This window comes from Acipenser ruthenus, chromosome 11, assembly GCF_902713425.1.
Source record: "Acipenser ruthenus chromosome 11, fAciRut3.2 maternal haplotype, whole genome shotgun sequence".
NCBI lineage: Eukaryota > Metazoa > Chordata > Actinopteri > Acipenseriformes > Acipenseridae > Acipenser > Acipenser ruthenus.
Window position 1 is genome coordinate 42,312,954 of NC_081199.1, and position 24,289 is coordinate 42,337,242.

Genomic DNA, 24,289 nt, shown 5'->3' on the forward strand with positions numbered 1-24,289 from the left:
CCTGACCCAGACCTGGAGCCCAGTAGTCTGCACCATCGGCCACAGTTCCTCCACTGGTTCCCTACTCCGCTCTCCCCAAGCACCAAGACGTTGCTGCGCTGCTCCCAGACATCGCTTGGGCTCCCCCTGTTCACTGCTTTGAGCCAGGTGCAGGTTATTTAGAGAAAGCAAGCAGTCTGCTCGAGGCTGCTGTGTGAAGGAGCCCGATTTTGAAGGTGTGCTCAGTTGTAGAAAAAGGTAAAAAGGTACTGTGTAAAGCTTTTTTTGTATTTGTTAAAAAACGGTGTGTTTATTTGTTTTGTTTTGTTTGTTTGGTGTTTGTTTTTAACAGGTAAACAGCTTAGCTGTCCTGTTTGTTAGTTAGGTTCCGTTCCTGTGTTTAGTCAGAGCTCCAAAACGGAGTTAGGTTTTGTTTTCGTTTTTTTATTATAAATAGCGCGTAAGCGCCTGAAAATTCAGGTTCTGTGTCCTGGGTCTGATTTTAAAAGAGGGCAAACGAACCGCGGAGAGTGAAGCCCGGGTTATGGATAAGGGCGTCTGCTAAGAAATAAATAATAATGATGTATTGTATAGTACATGTGTATAACACACACCAGTACAAAGTATTTTTAAAAACTTCCCATAAGAATACAAATGAAAGGAAATGCAGAACTAAGTCAATTCCCGGAAAGAAGCAAGCTGCAGACTAATCATACTGCCATGCTAGTGCCTCTATAGCATCCAGTACAGACTGGTCATCCCCTGGGCATTTTCACAAAAGCATTTTTTTTTTTTGTTCATTTTTAAAAACTATCTAAAAAAGAGGGCAAAGACTAAAATCTGGTTAAGCCTTTTCATTTCCTCCACCCTGTTCTCAACAAACCTGTTCCCGGTCCTACCTGACCCATCCCAACTCCTGACACCTGTGGCCTGGAGCCAAACCCAGCTGAGCACCCCTGCCAGTAACAAGCACATACCTCTGATCTGGGAGTGCCTTCCCAACACATACATCTTTAGAAAAAAAAAAAAAAAAAACATAAGCCAGGAAAGCAGATCCATCCCTTGAGCATTTTGTGAAATACAAAGCAGAAATTGCATCAAGTAATAAAGGTATAACATGATGCCTTACAATAAACCAGTTCCAGTCTTTAGGCACCACTGGAACACTACAGGAGGTTTTTGTTTGGTCTCAGGCACCAAAGTTTTTGCTCCTACAGTATATTTATTATGCCCATGTTCCAAATCTGGATTTAATCCAAATGAGGATTAATAAAAAAGAACATTACTGTTGCAAACTGTAAAAGCAAGGTGATCGTAACCTAATTGTGATGCTAGCCCAAAAACACTTGCTCGGACCTGGAGACATCAGTCATCTTCTTCATTCATTAAAATGCCTCCAAATGAAAAATCAGAAATGTGAACGAGTTTGTCATTCTTTTTTTTTCTTCTTCTGTATGCTGATTCAATCTGGGATCCCATAAGAGATCATTGATCTGCCCTCCCTTCCTGCTAGACCGATTGGAAGTGAATGTGCTTTTCTGAATAAGTACCATCTCATCAAGATCAATGTTACCAGAGAAGTGATATGGTCTATCAGTGGTTTCTAATGGTTTCAGTTAACACTGGTTTTTTGTGGGGAGATAAAGAAAAAACAAAACATAAAAAATCATTGCAGGTTGGTTCTATGGTTGACCAAGTCTTCTTTGGAAAAAGCAGCAACGTACTATAGGGATAAAAAAAAAAAAAAAAAAAAAAAACTCTTCTATTGCAAAGCAGCCTGATCCATTCCTGGTTTTACTAAGAGTTTAACAAGACACACCTGAGCTTGTTACCTATACACTGTGGCCCATCAAGCTTGCATTAAAACCTGGAATGGGTGTAACTGCTATGCAATAGGAGTCTTATTCCCATCCCCTGTACTGTACAGGAGTAAAAACAACATGTCAAACCAAGCATAACAGTCCCTAGTACAAAACAGCCTGGACAAGGAAATTTAAGAAGTGAAAAGGAACGTACTGCTTGGGAAGTGCTGCCCATTGGGAGTGTTTGAGGACAGGTCCACCACCATGCTGGAGTGTTCTCTTCTGGGAGAGTGGTCACCGTTACCTGGAGTCAGACGAGAGTCACAGTTAATCTACCAACAATACTGGAGCTGTGTGTCATGGGCTAGCCATAGCAGCTGCTATTATTGTGCATCATTTGCATATACAAACCAGATTGTGTGTGTCTGTGTGTGCAGTTAATTGGAGAGGGAAAAAAATTCCCAAGAAAAACACACATTCCCCAGCAAAAGTCCCAGGATGAATTCCAACAAAGGGGACTTTTGCAGTGTGTGGAAAAAGCCTATATCAATAATTGTTGTAGTTACAAGATACTTAATTGGTCACACACGCAAACATATATATGACAGATAGATGTCACTTGAAACAACTAGTGACTGATACAGGAAGATGGCTGCAAAGCACTGTGACTTCAACCTACAATTTATTAGATAAATTATGAAGTTTATTTTACTATCTCTGTATAAAAGTGCCAGCACTGGGTGTTTTTCTAGCTATGGAATAATCAATAAACACAGTAAGATAGACACTGGATGCAGGTCGTGAGCACACTCTATTATCCAAACTCAGAGCAGCATGCGAGGTGCTGGCCATTGCGGACACTTTATAAGAAACCTTGCCACCCTAATAAATGTGTCACATTCAATAGGCCTGATGCAATGGGCTCTAACTTTATAAACAACCCGGATTACATAAATCATATTGTCAAAGCTTTTTATTTCAGTATGCAATCTGTATAAATTGTTGTGAAAGGAAAATAAACATGACACGTTATTTTGCTTTAAAACAAAAAACAAACAACCGAGGTGGACGCACGGTACCAGTGTCTAAATTGCACACTTGAGTAAAAAAAAAAAGTTTAATATAAAATCCTGGATGATGTAGTAAGCCTGAGTGTCCTATGGAACACACCTGTAAAGGAGAATGGCTGTGACTTTAACAGAGTACAGCATTATCCCTGTGAGCAAAATGATTCCTATAAAAGTAAATAAACACTCTGAAGGTTTTCCTGAAATTAAGGGTGTATAAATCACAGCACAGAATTAGATCCCTGGTGTCCTATTTCCACTGGGAACATGACAAGAGGCTTCTACATTCCCAGAGCTCTTATCAAATTACCAGACCAGTCACATTGATAAGACTGCAGATTAATCCTCACTGGGGTTGACATTACAAGACGTAATCCATAAATTGCCATAAAAAATATAGCAGGTATGACTGGGAAATCCCATAGTTTTGGATATCAATTCCATTAAAAACATATACTACTACAGATACTACTATTACTGGTATGCTGGTAAAACCGTGCAGGCTCATGGGTTGATTCTGTGTTGTCCTGACCTGCACAGCCTCTACAATTCTAATGCAGGCTATGGTGAAAATGCTAAGCAGGGTTATCGCTGAGTGCACAATGATTTCAGCCTTTGCCTTCTGTGCAGTGAGCACCCTACAAGCCCCATTGTGTCAAACTCTGTAAATAAAACTTGATTGTTCAAAGCAAGATTTTGGGGAACACTTGTGTATGATTGTTGAAATAAATGCAGGCTTTCCTGGGGTTGCTGTAGCATTGGAAATCTCCAGACTGCTCAGTATATCATGGAGTGGATATTGTTGGATCTTGGTATGTTGCCTTAGGGGACATGTTACTATGAATTGTGGCTTTCAAGCCTTGGGGAAGACCCTGACAGATATAAGTGCAGTCGGTTTCATCGCCATGGCAAAAATTGACAGCCGTGGACAAAACAAATAACAGAACCTCCCTGCCTGTGCTAACTTGATAAATCCTGTATAATTCCTGCTTCAAGCAGCTGTATCCCAGAAAACTGACATACTGCAGACTCCTGTTTCAAAGGGAGGCAGCAGTCTTTCATTCTCCTGGATGTCACCCTGTTACAATGTATACGGCTTGCCTTCAGGTGCACAGAACCAGACCATCAGCCAATAAACACATTTATAAGAACATAAGAAAGGTTACAAACGAGAGAGGCCATTCGGCCCATCTTGCTCGGTTGGTTGTTAGTAGCTTATTGATCCCAGAATCCCATCAAGCAGCTTCTTGAAGGATCCAAGGGTGTCAGCTTTAACAACATTACTGGGGAGTTGGTTCCAGACTCTTATCTGTGTAAAAAAGTTGGTTCCAGACAATTATCTGTGTAAAAAAGTGCCTCCTATTTTCTGTTCTGAATGCCCCTTTATATAATCTCCATTTGTGACCCCTGGGCCTTGTTTCTTTTTTCAGGTCGAAAAAGTCCCCTGGGTCGACATTGTCAATACTTTAGGATTTTGAATGCTTGAATCAGATCGCAGCGTAGTCTTCTTTGTTCAAGACTGAATAGATTCAATTCTTTGAGCCTGTCTGCATATGACATGCCTTTTAAACCAGGAACAATTCTGGTTGCTCTTCTTTGCACTCTTTCTAGAGCAGTGATATCCTTTTTGTAACAAGGTGACCAGAACTGAACACAACATTCTAGATGAGATCTTACTAATGCATTGTGAAGTTTTAACATTATTTTCCTTGATTTAAATTCAACACTTTTCACTATATATCTAAGCATTTTGTTGGCCTTTTTTATAGCTTCTCCAGATTGTCTAGATGAAGACATTTCTGAGCCAACATTTTCATAGATCCCTTCTTCAATTTAAGTATCTTCCACATGGTATTTATAATGGAAATTTTTATTGCCTGTGTGCAGTACCTTACACTTTTCTATATTAAATGTCATTTGCCATGTGTCTGTCCAGTTCTGAATGCTGTCTAGATAATTTTGAATGACCTTTGCTGCTACAATGGTGTTTGCCACTCCTCCTATTTTTGTGTTGTCTGCAAATTTAACAAGTTTGCTTACTATACCAGAATCTAAGTCATTAGGAAGAGCAGAGGACCCAATACTGATCCCTGTGGTACTCCACTGGTTACCTCGCCCCATTTTGAGGTTTCTCCTCTAATCAGTACTTTCTGTTTGCTACATGTTAACCACTCCCTAATCCATAAACGCAATCAGACAGCCAATCAGCTGGATCACATATGTACAGAGATCTTTATCAAGAGTACTAATTTGACTTGATATTCTTAAAGACTTTTTTTTACTTCACAAGTTGGCTCGTACAATAAGAGACAACCACACAAACAACACGTACGAGTGTGCTCAAGTTTCAACCCATCATCAATAGCAAATGTGCTTTTTCTGTTTGTTTGTTTTTTTTTTTTTTTTTTTTTCAACTTCCGGCACCACAGTTTATCTGTTCAGCTACAACCAACACATTTGCATCTTACATCCTCGTTAAAATATGTGTTAATTATTCCCCAAAAACAAATTCCCCTTGTGGTGAAGCACAAAGAAAAGAGAAATGTGCTGGGTTGTGAAAGACGGGCCTAAAAAAACACTTTATCATATTATTAAAACATGTAGTAGTTGTTGAAAGAAGAAACACAAGCACACATACACACTCAAGCACTGTACCATAGTATAAACCATTTGAACACCAATCAAAATATTAATTGAAGTCACTAGTGCAGTACTTGAAAAGCTATAAACCCGAAAATGTTTTGAAAATCATTAGTTACTTTATTCATATGGTCCAGTTTTACACCTTGACACAAGAAACTTAAGTTCTGTTCCTACCATCTAAGACACTGACTGTACTTGCAAGTAATTCAGCCTGACAGGTAGGTGCTGTACTGATGGTTTACATTAGATATATGAGGTACATAACTTTAGGATTGTTTGAGTCAAATCTAATGTGAGCAACAGGACATATGCTGGTTAAAAAAATCCGTATTGGGGTTTGTCACCTTTTTAAATGCACTAAATACAGGGTATCCGATCAGAGATTCATGCAGTGTTTAAAATATGTAATTCATCTTAAGGGTAAAATAGTTTTATTGACAGACAAATGCTGAAAATATGTAGCATTGGAAATGATGATAATGTCTTATCTGGCAAAATTGTAGTCATTGTATTGTTGCTGTAGAATGTACTGTATGTATGTGCATGTACAGTGCATGTGCCGTGCCACTGACACGTTTTCTGTGTAATCCGTGTAATCTCCCCTATGGCTGTTTTCGGCACAGATTTCAGAATTCTGAATACAGAACAAATGAATTACTGTCTGTGAGTTTGACTTCTTAAAAAAAAAAGTAAAGATTCGCCCCACTCTGTTTAACAGTGAGTGTAAAACTCTGAGTTTTAACTGTGAACTCGAGATGTCGGAGAGGTGGGTTTGTAAAGGACATAATTAGTGATATGAAAACCATGATTCAGAACCTCTGAGCTTGAGTCATGCCAAGTGGCTCTTTCCCTGATGTTACTGAACGGCTCTCAGCACAGGCCAATGCGGGGATGCCTATTTTATGGTTTGGATGGTAACGTCATGCGGCCTGTTATTTACTTCATGCATTGTACAATTAGAAACTGGAATACCTCAGCGAGAAAAACACATTCTAATTTTCAGTAAGGGAAATGATCAAATGGAGACCGTACAAACACAGAACTGCACCAGTGAACTACACCACCTTAACATGTGGCGTCCTTCAAATCTGCTCTTATTCTCCACAGCAGCACCAGCAAACGGAGATATAGAAAGCAACACGATTGTATGTTTTCTGTGGACTGTGTTGCAGTATCAACGTAATCAAGGATTAGACATGGCTCAATATTTCCTCCTTTTCTTACAACACTAACACCACTGTTTTTGCAGCAGCTACATATCAGTGCTCTGGTGCTGCCTCTGCTGGCATTAACAGAACGTCAGTGTGGATTCAGGAGGCAGCGTTCTGCACCTGGTACCGTACCAGTCTTATGGTATCACTAGGAAATCTCACTGGAGCCAAATTAGATAACAGAGGCTTTATAAGAGAGTGGCTTTATCTCATCTTACAAAAATGTAGCTCTTCATGTATAAAAAAAGAACACTTTCTGCTGCCTTACTGTACTCAGGACCCAGTTCAATTCACTTTTAGATGAGTGAAACTATAAAGTACAAAAATACAGAATGGCTTTAATAGTGAGTAGGCCCACGTAACTCCCAGCACCTTGCTTCAGCCGACGTGTCTGTCCAATGTTGACTTCTATGATTTTGGCCACTGCAGCACGTCTGTTGCCACAAAAGGGGTCATTGTCCTGCTGGAAGGTGAACCTCCGCCCTAGTCCCAGGTCTCTTGCAGACTGAAACAGGTTTTCCTCTAGAATTTCCCTGTATTTGGCTCCATCCAACTTGCCCTCAATCCTGACCAGTTTCCCAGTCCTTGCCGATGAAAAGCATCCCCATAACATGATGCTGCCACCACCATGCTTCACCGTGGGGATGGTGTTCTCAGGGTGATGAGCAGTGTTGGCTTTGCGCCACACTTAGCGTTTTACGCTAAGGCCAAAAAGTTCAATTTTGGTCTCAAAAGACCAGAGAACCTTTTTCCACATGTTTGCTGTGTCTCCCACATGCCTTTTGGCAAAATCCAAATGGGATTTGATATGGGTTTTTTTCAAGCAATGGCTTTCTTCTCGCCATCTTCCATAAAGCCCAGCTTTGTGGAGAGTCCGGGTTATAGTTGTCCCATGGACGATTTATCCCATCTCAGCTGTGGATCTCTCCAGCTCCTTCAGAGTTACCACTGGCCTATTGGTTGCTTCTCTGACTAATGCCCTCCTTACCTGGTCACTGAGTTTTGGTGGACGGCCTTCTCTAGGCAGTCACGGTTGTGTCATATTCTTTCAATTTTTTAATAATGGATTTAACGGTGCTCTGGGGCATGTTCAAAGTTTGGGATATTTTTTTATAACCCAACCCTGATTGGTACTTCTCCAGAACTTTATCCTGGACTTGTTTTGATAGCTCCTTGGTCTTCATGATGCTGTTTGTTTAGATATGCTCTCTAACAAACTCTGGGGCCTTCCAGAAACAGGTGTATTTAATCTGAGATCATGTGACACTTTAATTGCACACAGGTGGACTCCATTCAACTAATTATGTGACTTCTGAAGGCAATTGGTTGCACCAGAGCTTATTTAGGGGTGTCACAGCAAAGGGGGTGAATACTTATGCAATCAACACACTTCAGTTTTTTATTTGTAAATAATTTTGAAAAATATATAGATTTTTTTCCCCACTTCGACATTCTGGACTATTTTGTGTAGATCAGTGACAAAAAATCCTAATTAAATCCATTTTAATTCCAGGTTGTAACACTACAAAATGTGGAAAAGTCCAAGGGGGTGAATACTTATTCAAGGCACTGTATATTCAGACTTGGCCTTTGACAACCAGGGTCTTCATCACTGCATCACTGCAATGGGATCCTTCACAACCTCAATCAATAGAAGGCTGGTTTAATGCCTCATGCCGGAGCATTCAGCACATTCTGGCCCAGAAGAGTAAACAAATGAGCTTCCTACCAAAGACAACCAACCAACACAAAGGTGTTCCTTGGTGATGTCCCACCCAAATACAGTACTGGCCTGGCCCAACCCTATTTAGAACATGGTGGTTTGGCTGCAGGCAAAAGCTAGTCTATTCTAACAATATGTTGTATGCACGATTGTGTTAATACACTTTAACAGCAACATGGCAGCTCCCATTGCAAAGCAGCTTGAACCATTCCTAGTTTTACTATGAGTTTAATGACACACTCAAGCTTGTTACCTATATGATGTGGCTAATCAAGCTCATAGTAAAACCTGTAATGGCTAAAACCACTATAAAACAGAGTCTTATTCTCTCCCTGATACAGTACATCCCTTGATTCAGTGGGTTCAAGCAGCTGGTCATTTATGCCTGGCTTCTCTCCAGGGGTTATTTCCTTGCCACGAGGATTCCCCTCCACTCAGCGCCTGTCCTTCCTTAATCACTCACCCTTGACCAGGCTGAGTCAGCCCTGCCGGGGGGCAGCACCCACGGCTTCTCATTGTGAAAGCCACCTGCGCTTAACAACCTTGCTGTGTTACTGGTCAATTTCCCTTCCAACCGCTGCTCCGATAAAAAAGCATTATAGATGTTTAAAATACCAAATTGGAAAGCCTCACATGAATTTATTTATTTGTTGTTTTATGCATCAAGGCCAAGGGCCATTCATTATCTGATTAAACAAGTTTTGTTTATACCTTAGCAAAGATAAACAGCAATGGCAAGCAAGGCGCAGACCTTACTGACTGAAACATATTAAACTGGGATTCATCAATAGTCACCATGCACTGTGTATGTATATGTTGAGAACAGACATAAGAACACTTAGGTAATAATCTGTGAAATATAGTATAATTTGCAAGAGTAATTGAAGACAAAGTTTTCTTAGTCTGTTTGTGCTCCGAACTGCAGACTTGCTGACAACCCACAAAGACAAGTCAGTGTATAGTGGATTATGTAGGACAGAAACCAGAAAATTAGGTTTCAGTCCATGCAAGCTAATGACAGCTAAATACTAAGATGGTGCTTACCATGATATGTGAGGTTTAGGTACACTAACAATCTATTTTAAATAAATAGCACCAAACCTCTAATAATGTACTTTTTAAAAATATTTTATATACATTTTTTTAAGACTGGAGTTATCTGACACCCACTCTGAAAAACATCTTATTCTGAACATCAAAAAAATAGATGTGTACCAAAAAGAGGTGTTATGCCCTGCTATGAAGTAAAACTATACAGTGCACACAGGAAATGAAAAATATCTGAATATTATTTGGCACTTGGCGCACTACTTTTCATTAATATAGAGTAATGGTTTTACATGTCTATCAAAAAAAAAAAAAAATATATATATATATATATATATATATATATATATATATATTTGTTAATCAGAATTAAGAATTACTTGCATACAATCTGAATTATAAGATTAAAAGTATAATACTGGCATATTTTTATTCTCTCAATTTGAAATCCAATCACAAATTTAATGTGAGTTTTGCCCTTCCAACTCTAAAATGATATGCTGAACCTCGTGACATATTTACTTTCTAAATCATAATCACAGATACTGTTTTACCAGCTCAGTTGCCTTAACAAGTGAGCAACTGTGCTTTATACTGAAACAATGCTGTTTTAAAATGAGGTGCGCTTTTAGTAATGTGTTGGGGGGGAAAAAAGTGAGGAGAAACTACTGTATAAGAAACGACTAATACTACTACAGATGATAATAATAATAATAATAATAATAATAATAATAATAATAATGCAGATCAACCTGAATTAACTGGTAGTCAAAGGTATTGGACATTTGGTTGCTAAACTTTTTCACGATACATATCTCACTAAGTAAAAAATGAAAAAGGTTGACTGGCTTGTAAGAAGGTTTTACTGTAATACATTCTTAAAATTAAAACTTACTAGCAAGATAGCCATCTGTAGCCTCTGTTTCCATAGTCAGGGGGCAGGGCTGTAAAAATCAAAGCGAAACACCTGATTAGTAAATTCTTTTTTTTCATTTCTTGCTATTCTAAAGTTGTGCTGATTTGAGTGGTGATGAGGTCTTTGTTAGTAGTTCTGCTATGGTTTTATTAGGGATGTACACTGGTATTAATAATGGTACCCCAATGACATACTGTACAGTAACTCTAGGAAAGAGTCTCCCAACCAGTGCGCCATGAGAGCATCTCAGACAGCACCTTAAGACATACATGCTTTAAAAACTACAGCCCATTTCCATAAACGGGATCCGAACAGTTACAAAGCATTTCAACAACATCTATTCCCAATATTGTTAAAGAATTGCATGCTGATGTAATCCATGCTTGTAAACATGTGCCTGTGCTTGTGCAGCTTGCTGCAGTGTATTGATGTTGTTTTGCTTTAGGAGAAGTATCAAAAACATGGAACCCACTGCCTCACGGAGTTGCATTAGGTTTCCAAATCCTGTTTTCCTGCAAGGACAACCATCTCCCTCACAAGTAGAATCTCACAGTCCTTCTCACCTTTTCATGATTTCAGAAATAACCGTCATCTACAAATGCATAACACCCAAATCACGTCACAAACGAGATGTGCACGCTATTTTTCTTTTTTTCTGGCACTGTGAAAGGCTGCTGACGACAGAGTTCACCACAATAGAACCCTGTACGCAATGCTGGTACAGTTATTGCCAAATCGTGTAATATTAACCTAATTCAAGTGGTGTTTGCTGCACATTGCTTTAGATGGTGGCGCCTTCTGATTCCAACCAACACCTTATTCAACAGTTACTTTCCAAGTACATTTCCCAGAAAAATACTGACATAACTCCACTTTACTCTTTACTTGATACACGATGGAATACAAATTCAAGGAGGTTGGCTGCAGGCAAAAAAGATGTCTGTACTAACAACTTTGCCATGTTGTTGAAGTATTAAAGCACTTACTGTACTAGTAGGGGACAGTAAGACTGTACCTGAGATGTCACTGCTATCCAAACCTGTCACTTACTGTCAGACAACTCACTTGGCAGCAAACGTATTCCCTATAAATGACTGAAAGAAGACATGTTCGAGCATGACATTTCATAGGTTCCTTTAGAAAGATATAAAGAGCAGAATTCTGGCATATTTCTGGTGAGCTCATGCTGCCAATTTCAATTGATTAATCAATTCAATCAGGTTTGTATTAAAATCCTCAGTTTCCAAGGTGGCTTAAATAACAAAACTAGTGCAAACCTTTGAACACTTTGCATTTCACACCTGTGACCCAATGCTTAAAAAACACTTTAAATTATTTACAGCATGTTCTGCTTAAAATCTGTGTCCCACAATGTTAACAAGCCATAATGAACTGTTAATTGGCTGCAAAATGGGGGGAAAAAAGTAGTATTAGACTTTTGTGTCTGCAAATGACCCGTTCTATGAACCAGAACAGTACAGGGTGTTATGCAAGATGAGTTTTACATGTACTCGGGGCGTGGCCACTTTATAACGATAAACATACACTGTAGCAAAAGCCAGATAAAACAAAAAAAATCCATAGCCAATGATAATGGCAGTTAATAAGTCTTTTTTGCAGTTTTGGAGATTACAACAGTAGATTTCACATAATCCATAACTTGATACATCTCAGAGGGCAGAGAACAATCACCACTATTAGACTGTAAAGGCAATACAGTTTGGTTTCATCTTTTCGCATCTGCTCAGCTACAAAAATCAATCATTAACCAGTGTTTGTTTTAATACATTTCCTTACTATTATTATTGGCATTCCTGACATCCATAGATTTGCCAAGACACTCTAGTTGATGTGTGTTTTTATGCAGTGACCTGGTGAAATTTGTTTATCTTTTTCTCATACATATCCAAGCTGTTGGAAATTCCAGCCATGATTTATCTGGTAGTTGTCTGGTTATCAGCTGGTCATGCAAGTTGAGTAATAGCTGTTGAAGATCTAGTTATGCTGGTTCAAGAAAAAAACTAAAAAAAAAATATATGTCCCCCTATTGAAAAATGCTTATGTCAAGTGATAGCTGTACAGTATACACTTCTATATGTATCTAATTGCTATAAACGTGTCCTGATGTTAAATACAGCAGCTGGGAAACTGGTAAATGTGGTGCTCACAATCCTAGCTCCTTATCAGCAGTCGCTAGATTTTTCATCAAGGAATGTACGGTTTGAGCTAAAGCAGCTCCTTGTAAACACTGTAAGATGTCTAAAATACATATATTTATAAAGGGTTAAAATGCACATAAGATTCGTACAACAAGTACCCCTGTTTCAAACTGGTATATCTAGTTTTAGCTTTATTGTTGGGTCTGCTTGCTGGCTCACTGCTTTTGTTGGCAATCCCAGTTTTAAAAAAATGAATTTTGTTGTGAGGTGTGATATGGCTGGTGAATGTTGAAATTGCAAGGGGGCTGACTCCATGTATGTTCTTTAAAATATAAATACTTTCATTTCATATACAGCTGTATTTAACACAGTGTGGACCGGATAAGGGTTACAGCAAGTGTAAAGACTGCAGAAAGAAGCAAAAGTATGATATCAGCACAAATGATATATTTCCAAGGCTTCCTTTGAGTAACATACAGTAAATGGTGTCACTGCAAGAAAAAGCATGTCAACAGACAAACAAATATTGCACAAACGAAAGGCTCCGAAAACACTGCTTTGAGTGGTAAAGAAACCATTCTTTCCACAAGTTGCTAGGTTTAGTGGGCAGTTTCCACCTAAAGTCAGAGACAGGTTAAGCTTATATTCCGTTAGTGCGTCAACTTCCAAACCGGAAGACAAAACAATATTTACTTCACGCCTGGCCACCTCACTTGGTGAGTAGGAAGCAGGATTCCATTTCGATTACAGTTCACTTCTGATTATCCAGTCTATAAGTAAGTTAAATGGAACACCGCCTGGTCCCAATAACACATGTATTTTTTTTTTTTTTTTTCTTAATTATGTTAATTTGGTTTTTGGAGTTACAAAAATCGAACTTAACTTACCGTCTCACCAGAATTTGCGCTACAGTTTAAAAAAATGGCAAATGAAAAAGAGCTCTGTGTGATATGTCACATTAATATATAAAAAAAACACAGGATCAACACAGCAGCTCTTGGAGCCTCTATTTAAAAGTTTTTGATAGCAAAAAGTAAATAAACCAGACTATGCGTGCGCACGCTTAGTGGTCTCTATGGAAGGCCATCTGGGACAAAAATGCGTTGTGCTGCTTTACAGCGAGTCATAATCTCATGGGACAGAAAAAAGGCAAGCACGTCATTCTGAAATGCCTCGCTTAAACAGTGCCCAACTTGCTGGAAATGTTAAGTAGTGATTTTTATATAGATTTTATATATTATATATTTTTTGTTGGGACTTTCTGTCATTCGGAACGTAGGGGTGAGACGATACACCAAGGTCACAATACGATATGAATCACGATACACAATCCATGATACAATTCGTATCACGATACTTATGAAAAACTCATCTCTGCTTGACGGACTTGAAACTATTTCATACTGCAGTATGTCAGCTAGAGTTCCTGGGATATCGGATTTAACTTAATTTACCAAATCTCCTTACCACATTTTGAGAAAGGAATAAAATACCAAGCAATGTGTTTGATAACTATTAAAGCACACATTAAAGTTTTTCAGCATTAAGTTGTGCTGTCTAATCAATAACAATTAAAATATTTTTAAAAAGTACATCAGTGTTTTTGCTTGCATCATACATAACTTTAACTCAATAGATTATTATAAGACTTTTCTTTATTATTATTATTATTATTATTATTATTATTATTATTATTATTATTATTATTACTAAGTATTTACATTTATGAATTTAAGGTTGGGTATATTATTTTATGTTGTATACTATTCTACATTGTGCTGTAATTATTACATTCAAATTCATGATCAACTTAGTATTAAATAAGTAATTTTCATCAGGATTAACACATTTCTTTAAAGAAAGTAAGGATTATTCAACCAAATAAAAACATTATTAGGGCGCACTGAAAGGTAAGCAAATATCAAATAAAACTCATAAGAAATGTGAAAATTCGATATGTTTGGTCAACTGGCTGTCTCCGCCTCTTCTACACTCCCACTGGTTTTAAAAGCTTAAACTGACTTTGGGTATCTTTTGCCAAAACAAAAAGTATTGTAAAAATCTGATGTTTTACTTAACATTGAAACAACACATACCAAAATGATCCTCACTGTGGCATAAACTAATTTAAATCACGTTAACAGTTGGATATTGACAACCAACCATTCTAGCCAGTTTCTGAAGGCGTCAAAAACACATTACGGTGATTAAGGGGAGTATTTGTCTTGTCTTTTGAATTGTCTGACATCTAGTAGTCTAACTAATATAAACGTATTGAACGCACGTCAATAAATGAATGAATGAATGAATGAATGAATGAATTACATTTTGAAGTTTGTACGTCATATTTTTAATGAAAAAGTTTAATTTAATTTGAAAAACAGTGATGCTTTCAAAATCCTTCTTTTTTCCCCTCTGTGCCGTTTGCATCTTGTTTATGATCAATGCAGTGGGATTATAGGAGTGATAACCAGGAGACAAGCTTGTGAGAACTTTCTGTACACTGCAATCATAACCCCCGACGATGATTGCGTGCAGCAATTTGTCTTGCCCAAGTTAGACTGTTAGCAAGCAGTATCTACCAAAAGCTTTCTACAATTATATTGTGTTATTTTTTAAACTATAACTATTAGATGCTTTGTAGTTCAATTCCATTCACACTACTGTAGTGTGAATGGTCGCTGTCTCAACTCCCGTTGGCCAAGCAGCGTTTCTGCTGCCTGTTCTGAAGCCTTTAGTAGTGTCAGTTTTCCCTGCTTGCTAGCAATGGAATACAGAAAAAAACATTCTTGTTATTTGGGCCTATAATTATTATTATTATTATTATTATTATTATTATTATTATGAATTTTTTTTTTATCTAAGTTTCATTTGTTTCTCAAAATTTTGTTTAACTTTTTATTCTTGTTAAGTCATTTATTTCATGTTTTTTGAACGTATCAGTTTTCATTAACGATTGTAACCCTAAATTAAATTAAATTAAATTAAATTAAATTAAATTAAAATGAAGAACTCGCCAATAGCGGAAGCGTCTGGCCGGCTCATTGCACAATGGGATATGTCGAGGATCAAAAAAAGTTTACATTCAAACAACCAAGACCGTTTCTTTCATGATATACAGTTTAATAAATGTGGCATATTAGCTACTCATTTCATGCTTGTATCGCGATACACAAAGGTGTATTGTGTTGTAAAGTATCGCGATGCAGCAATACACGATGAATCGTCTCACCCCTAGTGGAATGTAATAAACGAGAACCAAAATGGTGAGTTTTTTTCCGGCCTTCATTTTACCACGCCATTTCCACGTTTGTTTTAGTTGAAGTGTTTAAACTATAATTTCAGGTTTTGTTTGCTTGTTCAGCTCCAAAAAGGCACGAGTAAACCTCATGTTATTACTTTATGAAAACGTGTACATCATACATGCCAACAGTTCCTATATGGTCAGGACAGTCCTGATTTCCTAGCAAATGCCCCGCGTCCCGATGCATAAGAAAGTCCCGATATTTACCCATAGAAAAAAATGAATTTATTCTGCAAGGTAGAGTTGGTGAAAACCACATGCTGTGCTCTTCATGCAGCTGACACATCTGTTGATCACCTACTTATACAAAGGTAAGAACGCTTCATTAAGTCTATTTTTACTGTCATGATGGTCGTGTGGTGTTGAGTTGGGTGGATACGTCTATTACATGATAGTGAGTGTTTGTTGCGTATGACTCCTCCCATATGTATGATGCGTATGACTCCTCCCATATGTATGATGCGTATGACTCCTCCCATATGTATGATGCGTATGACTCCTCCCATATGTATGATGCGTATGACTCCTCCCATATGTATGATGCGCATGACACCCCTCACCCCCTGAAGATGAGCATCCCGCTGAACAGTTTCCAAATGTTGGCAAGTATATGGCCACTATTTACTGTGAAGAAACTGCAATGGCAAGGAATTCATTTTTTTTTTTTTTTATAAATAAAATGTGGTGTCAAGTTTATGTACTATTTATTTTGGTAATAAACAAAACAATGTTTAACTTGAACTGCTATTTGGCTAACTGTCCCATGAGATTCTGAGTCGCTCTAGAAGCACAATGTGTGTTTGACACTGATGTTCTTCCATAGAGATCACTATGCATGCGCATGCATAATCTGGTTTATTTACTTTTTACTGTCTAAAACTTCTAAAGAGAGACTCGAGCTGCTGTGTTAATCCTGGTTTTTTTGGTTTTATATATATTAAGCTCTTTTATTTGCCATTTTTGAAACTGTCGCACAACTTCTGGTGAGGTGGTAAATAAGTGCAAGGTATTTTTGTCATTTCTAGCGAATATGATCTGATTTTTGTATCCGAATACATGTCAAAAAATATTCGTTCAAATAGTCGGATATTTGTCACAGCATTAACATATTTATATATATATATATATATATATATATATATATATATATATATACAGTGTATATATATATATATATAAATATATATATATATATATATATATATATATATATATATATATATATATATATATATATATATATATATATATATATATATACACACACATACATAGGGTGATTAAAAAGGCACATGGTGCAAGTATATCAGGATGTAACCCTTGATGTGACTTTTACCATCAACCTTTCAATATAGCTACAGTAGTGTGAATGGAATTGAACTACAAAGCATCTAATAGTTGTAGTTTAAAAAATAACACAATATAATTGTAGAAAGCTTTTGGTAGATACTGCTTGCTAACAGTCTAACTTGGGCAAGACAAATTGCTGCACGCAATCATTGTCGGGGGTTGTTATGATTGCAGTGTACAAAAAGTTCTCACAAGCTTATCTCCTGGTTATCACTCCTATAATCCCACTGCATTGATCATAAACAAGATGCAAACGGCACAGAGGGGAAAAAAGAAGGATTTTGAAAGCATCACTGTTTTTCAAATTAAATTAAACTTTTTCATTAAAAAATATGACGTACAAACATCAAAATGTAATTCATTCATTCATTCATTCATTTATTGACGTGCGTTCAATACGTTTATATTAGTTAGACTACTAGATGTCAGACAATTCAAAAGACAAGACAAATACTCCCCTTAATCACCGTAATGTGTTTTTGACGCCTTCAGAAACTGGCTAGAATGGTTGGTTGTCAATATCCAACTGTTAACGGGACGGATGGGATTTTTGATTTAAATTAGTTTATGCCACAGTGAGGATCATTTTGGTATGTGTTGTTTCAATGTTAAGTAAAACATCAGATTTTTACAATACTTTTTGTTTTGGCAAAAGATACCCAAAGTCAGTTTAAGCTTTTAAAACCAGGCCCAGAAACCCCATTTCCCCCTTCCCAAACCCCCCCCTTTCCCCCCCGTCATGTAAAATCACCACATTCTGAACAATGAAAAACGAACGTCTGCTTCGATCAGGACACAATTACGTTATGAAGGCCTGTTTCTTTTCTGGTGATGACACATGGATGTCTATACAAGTTCATGAAGCCACAAATTCAAGAGTAATTTGAACTGAACTGAACTTTTCTAATGCAACTTCCAACACTCAGTAATGTGAAATCTAATTTCATTTATTAATAAGTGATATCGCTGCAGTTGCAACACAGCCATATAAAAGAGGTACTATATAAGTGGGGCTTCTGAGTTTCTGTGCTTTACCCCGACTTTTCTACTCTCCTTAAAAATTCAATTGATACCTATTAGCCATTTGTGTCTCTCAATCACAACTGAGAAGCGTGGTAATAGTAAAATTGATTTAATTTACTTTTTTTTCTGTGAAACAACTAAATTGGCTTTTAAATCTTAAGTCTTACTTTTTGATTTCAAAGCAGAAGAGTCTCATCTTTATGAATGTAAATTCAGTTACGCATAGCGATTGTAATAAAGTGTGTCCGACATCAAATACTTTATGTTTCATTATAGCTTTAATAAATATTAGTCGCTTATTAACATATCTCGTTCATATGTTCTGCTTGCAAATGAAAAAAATAAGGCTTGGTTAATTTAAAAGCCCACTGAGTTGTTTCACAGCAAAAAAAATAAATAAATAAAAAAATAAAAAACATGAATTAAATCAATTTTTCTATGACCATGCTTCTCAGTTGTGATTGAGAGACACGAATGGCTTAACAGGTATCAATTGAATTCCTAAAGGAGGTATAAAAGTTGGGGTAAAACACTGAAAATCAAAAGCCCCACTGTATGAATAAACATGTATGACTAATAAATAAATAAAAGCAAAATGTAAAACTCATAAAATGTCCATCTCAACTGAGGTCATTCTAACTGTGGCTAAAAATATGCATGTCTCATACCAATAACTTTAGTAAGCACACAGGAAATGTGTTAGTTTTACAGACAAAATGACAAACAGACAAACGGAATCAATGTATTACAACTGCAATATGACATCTACAGTAATATGGTTGCATCAACGTGTAGGCTACAGCATGTCAGATACAGTAACACAAGCCAAAGCAACAAAATAATACTGGAAACCAATCTGATTAGAACTCAAAGCAGCTTTAAAACAGAATTTTTAAAAAAGGAGTCACAGAAGGGCCTACATGAATCAATGGTAAACAAGTCCATGCAATCGAATGAGAATATTACATTACCCAGTCGTCAATTAAATACAGCTTCACAACATTCACACTGTTAATCTGCAATCATTTTTCATTTCTCTCTAATTTACAAACACAACTTTTCATAAATAAAATCTGGACGATGGGCCCAGTTCGAAAGATGTCCCCTACTCACAAAACTACCAAAAAAAAAAAAAAAAAAAAAAGTATTTTACAAATGTGTAGAAAAATGTCATGACACATGCAAAACTTTATTTAATCCATAAAATCAGACTTAAAAGTGCACAACTTTGTGGAGAACTGATTTTTCTAAGAGTAGCACAGGATTGTTGAACCTAGATGAGTTGTTGAACTCATCTATTTCTTTGTATGAGAAAAATAATTTCATGGGGGTTCCCTAAACTCCACAGGCACGGGTCAGAAAACGAGGGGATTCCCATAAAACTCAGGATAACTGAGTTTGGAGAAGTCAAGAACTTTAGTTGGGGGCTGCTGTTGAGGTGTTGCCACTGCCATACTTGTCACTAGGCATCAGTTTTTACAAACACACACAATACCTGTACAGTATGCACTAGTATTAATTGCCAAAGACAACTCAATCGATGGTAAACCATGGTTTGTTTTTTCCCCTTGCAAAAGACCAATATCTGTTATAACTAGCCTACATGTGCTGGCTTAAAAACAGAAATTCTGGTTTGTTAACTTGGGGGGGGGGTTCCTATGTAAATATTACAACATACTGTTTACTTGTATACACTGTGGTGTTTACTATCATACACTACTGTACTGTTCTCCACTGTAAATATTCAAGTCAAAATGACATTCCATAAATACATACTTAAGACTCAATAGTTGTCACCATCTCCATTCTTGCATTTTTAAAGTTTATAGTTGAAATACATCATTGCTAATTGAATGACAAAAATAAAAAAATAAAAAAACTATTGTAACATGTATTCAATGTCATTAAATACATAATACAATATGTATGGCAATGGCATTTTACTTAAAAAAGTATAAATAAATAAATACATAAATAAATAAATAAAATCGTAAAAACAGTAAATATTGATAATAAAAAATATATAGACCACCGTTGGTGACAGCAATATACTTATATAAATCTATCAATTGATACATATACTGTGCACATTTTAGTTTTGTTATAGCGAGCAAACTCAATTCAGCTTTGACTTGTGCTTGACAATGTGTTGCACCTGACTCAATAGCTAGAAAGCGATTTCGGTTTTACTTACAAGACAGCTTCAGTTCTTCAATTCAGAAATAACACTTCCCTGGTTAAAGCGACAGTTTTCTCTCAGTTTTTCCTCTTACTGTACGTGTCCCGTTTTGTGTTTATTTAAAGTAGTCGGGTCGGGTTCCCTTCCAGCTTTATAAACGAACAGGTTTCAGGATCCGAAGTGATTCCAAAGCAAAGCGCTTTTTAGTAGAACAGTCACCAAATGTAACGATGACAGAACGCCCCCTCAACAATACCAAAACATGAATTTGAAAGATCGCTATCACGCGCAGACTGTCATAAGCTATCTTCTAAAAGTTGGTCTGTTCTTCATTTTCTGTTTCCTCAAAAACTTTGTCAAACAAACAAAAAAAAGTATCTTAAAATAACTGCTAAAGCGTGCGTCAGAAGGAACAGGAACAAACGCGCTCTTCAACCAGCTAAATGGTTAACAGCGGAGAGAAAATACCTCTCCAGAAAGTATTGGTTACTTCCTCTGATCAGATAAATTAAAGGTTGTCAACATTTCCATTCAGCTTAACCACCCCTTTAGTAACTTGCCAGACACAGGACTAGTCGCACACCTGCAAATTTCGCGTCTCCTTTATCCGAGATATATAAAAAAGAAAAAGGTAATGTAGGTACACACAAATTTGAATAATTGATAAAAATGAATACCTACATGAAATTTTTCTTTTTGATTTTGCACCTTATGGTACACCGCAGTAGAGAGGTAGAGAGAGAGAGAGAGAGAGAGAGAGAGAGAGAGAGAGAGAGAGAGAGAGAGAGATCAAGTAGTTAAAAAAACAAGGATAAAGTTCTAATAAGGAATGTCACGTAGAGGGAAGCGGAAGGTCAGTGGCAGCTATAGGAACAAGACGATTAACTAAAAAGAATACATTTTTTAAAAAAAATTTAAAAAAAAAAAAAAAACTTGCTCCACCAGTTCCTATGGAATCTGAGCAAGAAAAATAAAATACATTTAAAACAAAAAAATGAATCAATCCACATTTCAAACTGAAGCCAGCGTCTTTGGATTGTTTTGGCCTGAAGCAAAACATTAAAAAAAAAAAAAAAAAAAAAAAAAGATTCAGAATACCTCTCCACAACTATGTAGCTACTATGTAGCTGGGATTCATCTGTGCAAGTATATATTTACAGTACAAAAGTACTGATTTATTATTCAATTACTTATACAGTGGCTTGCCATTCATCACTATAGTATCACCAGTCACGCGCAATGCTTCGTTTGATAATGATACTAGTTACTAATACGTCGTTGCATGTAATAGTTTTTAATAAGAATGTCAAAAATCACACTGTACTGCTGGGCAGGTACAACGCAATAAAAGGTACGGTATTGTACAGGTGCTACCTTTCATTTATTAACACGCGTCTCCCTTTGTGATGCGTTTAGGGGAAGCAGACTGATAGCATCCTAATAATTATATAATGTAATATAATTATGTAATGTCGTTAGACTTGAGTATTGTTAAAACAGAAAACATCCTTTTACCTTAGCAAGGCAGGAGATACAACAGTCCAATCGCCTTTTCTTTGAATTTATGCATTGCGGCAAGGTAGTTTATTTTATATACACAAGGACTCTTAAGGTAATTTGTGTTGCTTTAGTTAATCCTGCTCTTACTTCCTCCATCTTCGACGTCAAAGCAGGCAGACAGGCAAGCAGTGGGGTTAGTCTGGGAACTTGGTCAAACTCAGAGAAACGGATCGACCACCACAGTGAGCAACCTTCAAACACTCGGTAATCGATTACAGTATTTCAGAGCCAGTGTACAGCATTGTACTATACTAGTGACCACCACAGTACAGTGACATTTCTAGGTAGGTACTATATAGCTTGCACAAAAACAAACAAACAAACAAAGGTTTCATTCTTGCATTAAATTCGGGATGGTTTGTGGGAAAGCACGCCCCCTATGCTTTGAATGTGCGTACTATTTAGTGCAGGTGTTAACCAGGCTTTATTATTATTATTATTATTATTATTATTATTATTATTATTACAAGAAAATACCTTACTAGCAGGTTAACCTTTTCCCAGATGTTTGTTATGCAAAATCTACTCCTGCTGTGGTATTCTCCGCAATATTCATAATGCTAACAGTGGGTCAATTTATCACCAATAGGGTTGTCACCTTTTCCACAGACCAAACCCAGACATTTTTCTCAGTCAGCCTAGGTCTATCAGAACTACAGTATACTGTAATACATTTTAACACAATACCACCAGATCTCAGTGCAAATCAGTAATCATTCTGAACTGCAGTATACTGTAATACAGTTTAACACAATACCACCAGATCTCAGTGCAAATCAATAATCATTCAGAACTGCAGTATACTGTAATACAGTTTAACACAATACCACCAGATCTCAGTGCAAATCAGTAATCATTCAAAACTGCAGTATACTGTAATACAGTTTAACACAATACCACCAGATCTCAGTGCAAATCAATAATCATTCAGAACTGCAGTATACTGTAATACAGTTTAACACAATACCACCAGATCTCAGTGCAAATCAATAATCATTCTGAACTGCAGTATACTGTAATACAGTTTAACACAATACCACCAGATCTCAGTGCAAATCAGTAATCATTCTGAACTGCAGTATACTGTAATACATTTTAACACAATACCACCAGATCTCAGTGCAAATCAATAATCATTCAGAACTGCAGTATACTGTAATACAGTTTAACACAATACCACCAGATCTCAGTGCAAATCAATAATCATTCAGAACTGCAGTATACTGTAATACAGTTTAACACAATACCACCAGATCTCAGTGCAAATCAGTAATCATTCAGAACTGCAGTATACTGTAATACAGTTTAACACAATACCACCAGATCTCAGTGCAAATCAGTAATCATTCTGAACTGCAGTATACTGTAATACAGTTTAACACAATACCACCAGATCTCAGTGCAAATCAGTAATCATTCTGAACTGCAGTATACTGTAATACAGTTTAACACAATACCACCAGATCTCAGTGCAAATCAATAATCATTCAGAACTGCAGTATACTGTAATACAGTTTAACACAATACCACCAGATCTCAGTGCAAATCAGTAATCATTCTGAACTGCAGTATACTGTAATACAGTTTAACACAATACCACCAGATCTCAGTGCAAATCAATAATCATGCAGTATAGGCAGTGTCGGTAAAAAGAGACAACATGAGTCAACATGTACTCAGATTTGGTTTGGGTTTTTAATTGTTACAAATGGCTACGGCTAAATATGTAAAGCATATTATACATACACACAAGCATAGATATGCTTTAATTACCATTATATATCGTAATTATGTATTTTTGTATTTACTGTAAAGGTTGTGTATTTAATCACACACAGATCAATGTAATGTAAAGTATCCAGAGATTATAAATAACAAAAGCAATACAAGTATAAACATTAAGATTAAATACCAATAAAAAATGCAAAAATATGTTTTTGTTTTTACTCTGTTGACTCTTAATCGCAAAACTTAATTGTCACATTACTTGTTTAATACTACAGCGGCGGTGAAATTTGGTAAGGAGGTGACATGATACCACCATATTCACTTTGATTTTCAAGTTCAGGGTAAAGGATCCTCAGACCTAAAATCCTGCGAGTCCTGAATCCCACATCAGCTCAGTACTGTATTGGATTGTTTACATCATGAGGATATGTTCGTTACCCCCATTATTCAAATGCTGGGGACAAAGTAGAATGTATTAAGCAGTACATTTCTAATAAGATAGTGGAAATCCTTTAAGAAACTAATGTATGTCAAAGAAAATATTAAAGGAGCTGGTGTTTCTTATGCATTTCATTAGAGCCTCCAGGCTTGTTGATTC

The 24,289-nt window shown here is 36.7% G+C and overlaps 1 protein-coding gene across 6 annotated transcripts in view; it reads right to left on the reverse strand.

Moving 5' to 3' along the window:
• Nucleotides 1-22,089, reverse strand: part of LOC117426342 (zinc finger protein Helios-like) — a 46,631-nt gene extending 24,542 nt beyond the window's left edge. For 2 of the 6 annotated variants that reach the window (XM_059034043.1, XM_034043817.3), the window contains exons 1-3: nucleotides 20,419-21,062; nucleotides 10,368-10,416; nucleotides 1,996-2,085 (exon numbers count right to left, since the gene is read on the reverse strand). In XM_059034043.1, the coding sequence (XP_058890026.1) occupies nucleotides 1,996-2,085; nucleotides 10,368-10,401 (124 nt within the window). In that variant the 5' untranslated portion in view covers nucleotides 10,402-10,416; nucleotides 20,419-21,062. The other 4 variants (XM_059034041.1, XM_059034044.1, XM_059034040.1 and 1 more) reach the window with 4 other exon arrangements.
• Between the last annotated feature and the right edge of the window lie 2,200 nt (nucleotides 22,090-24,289).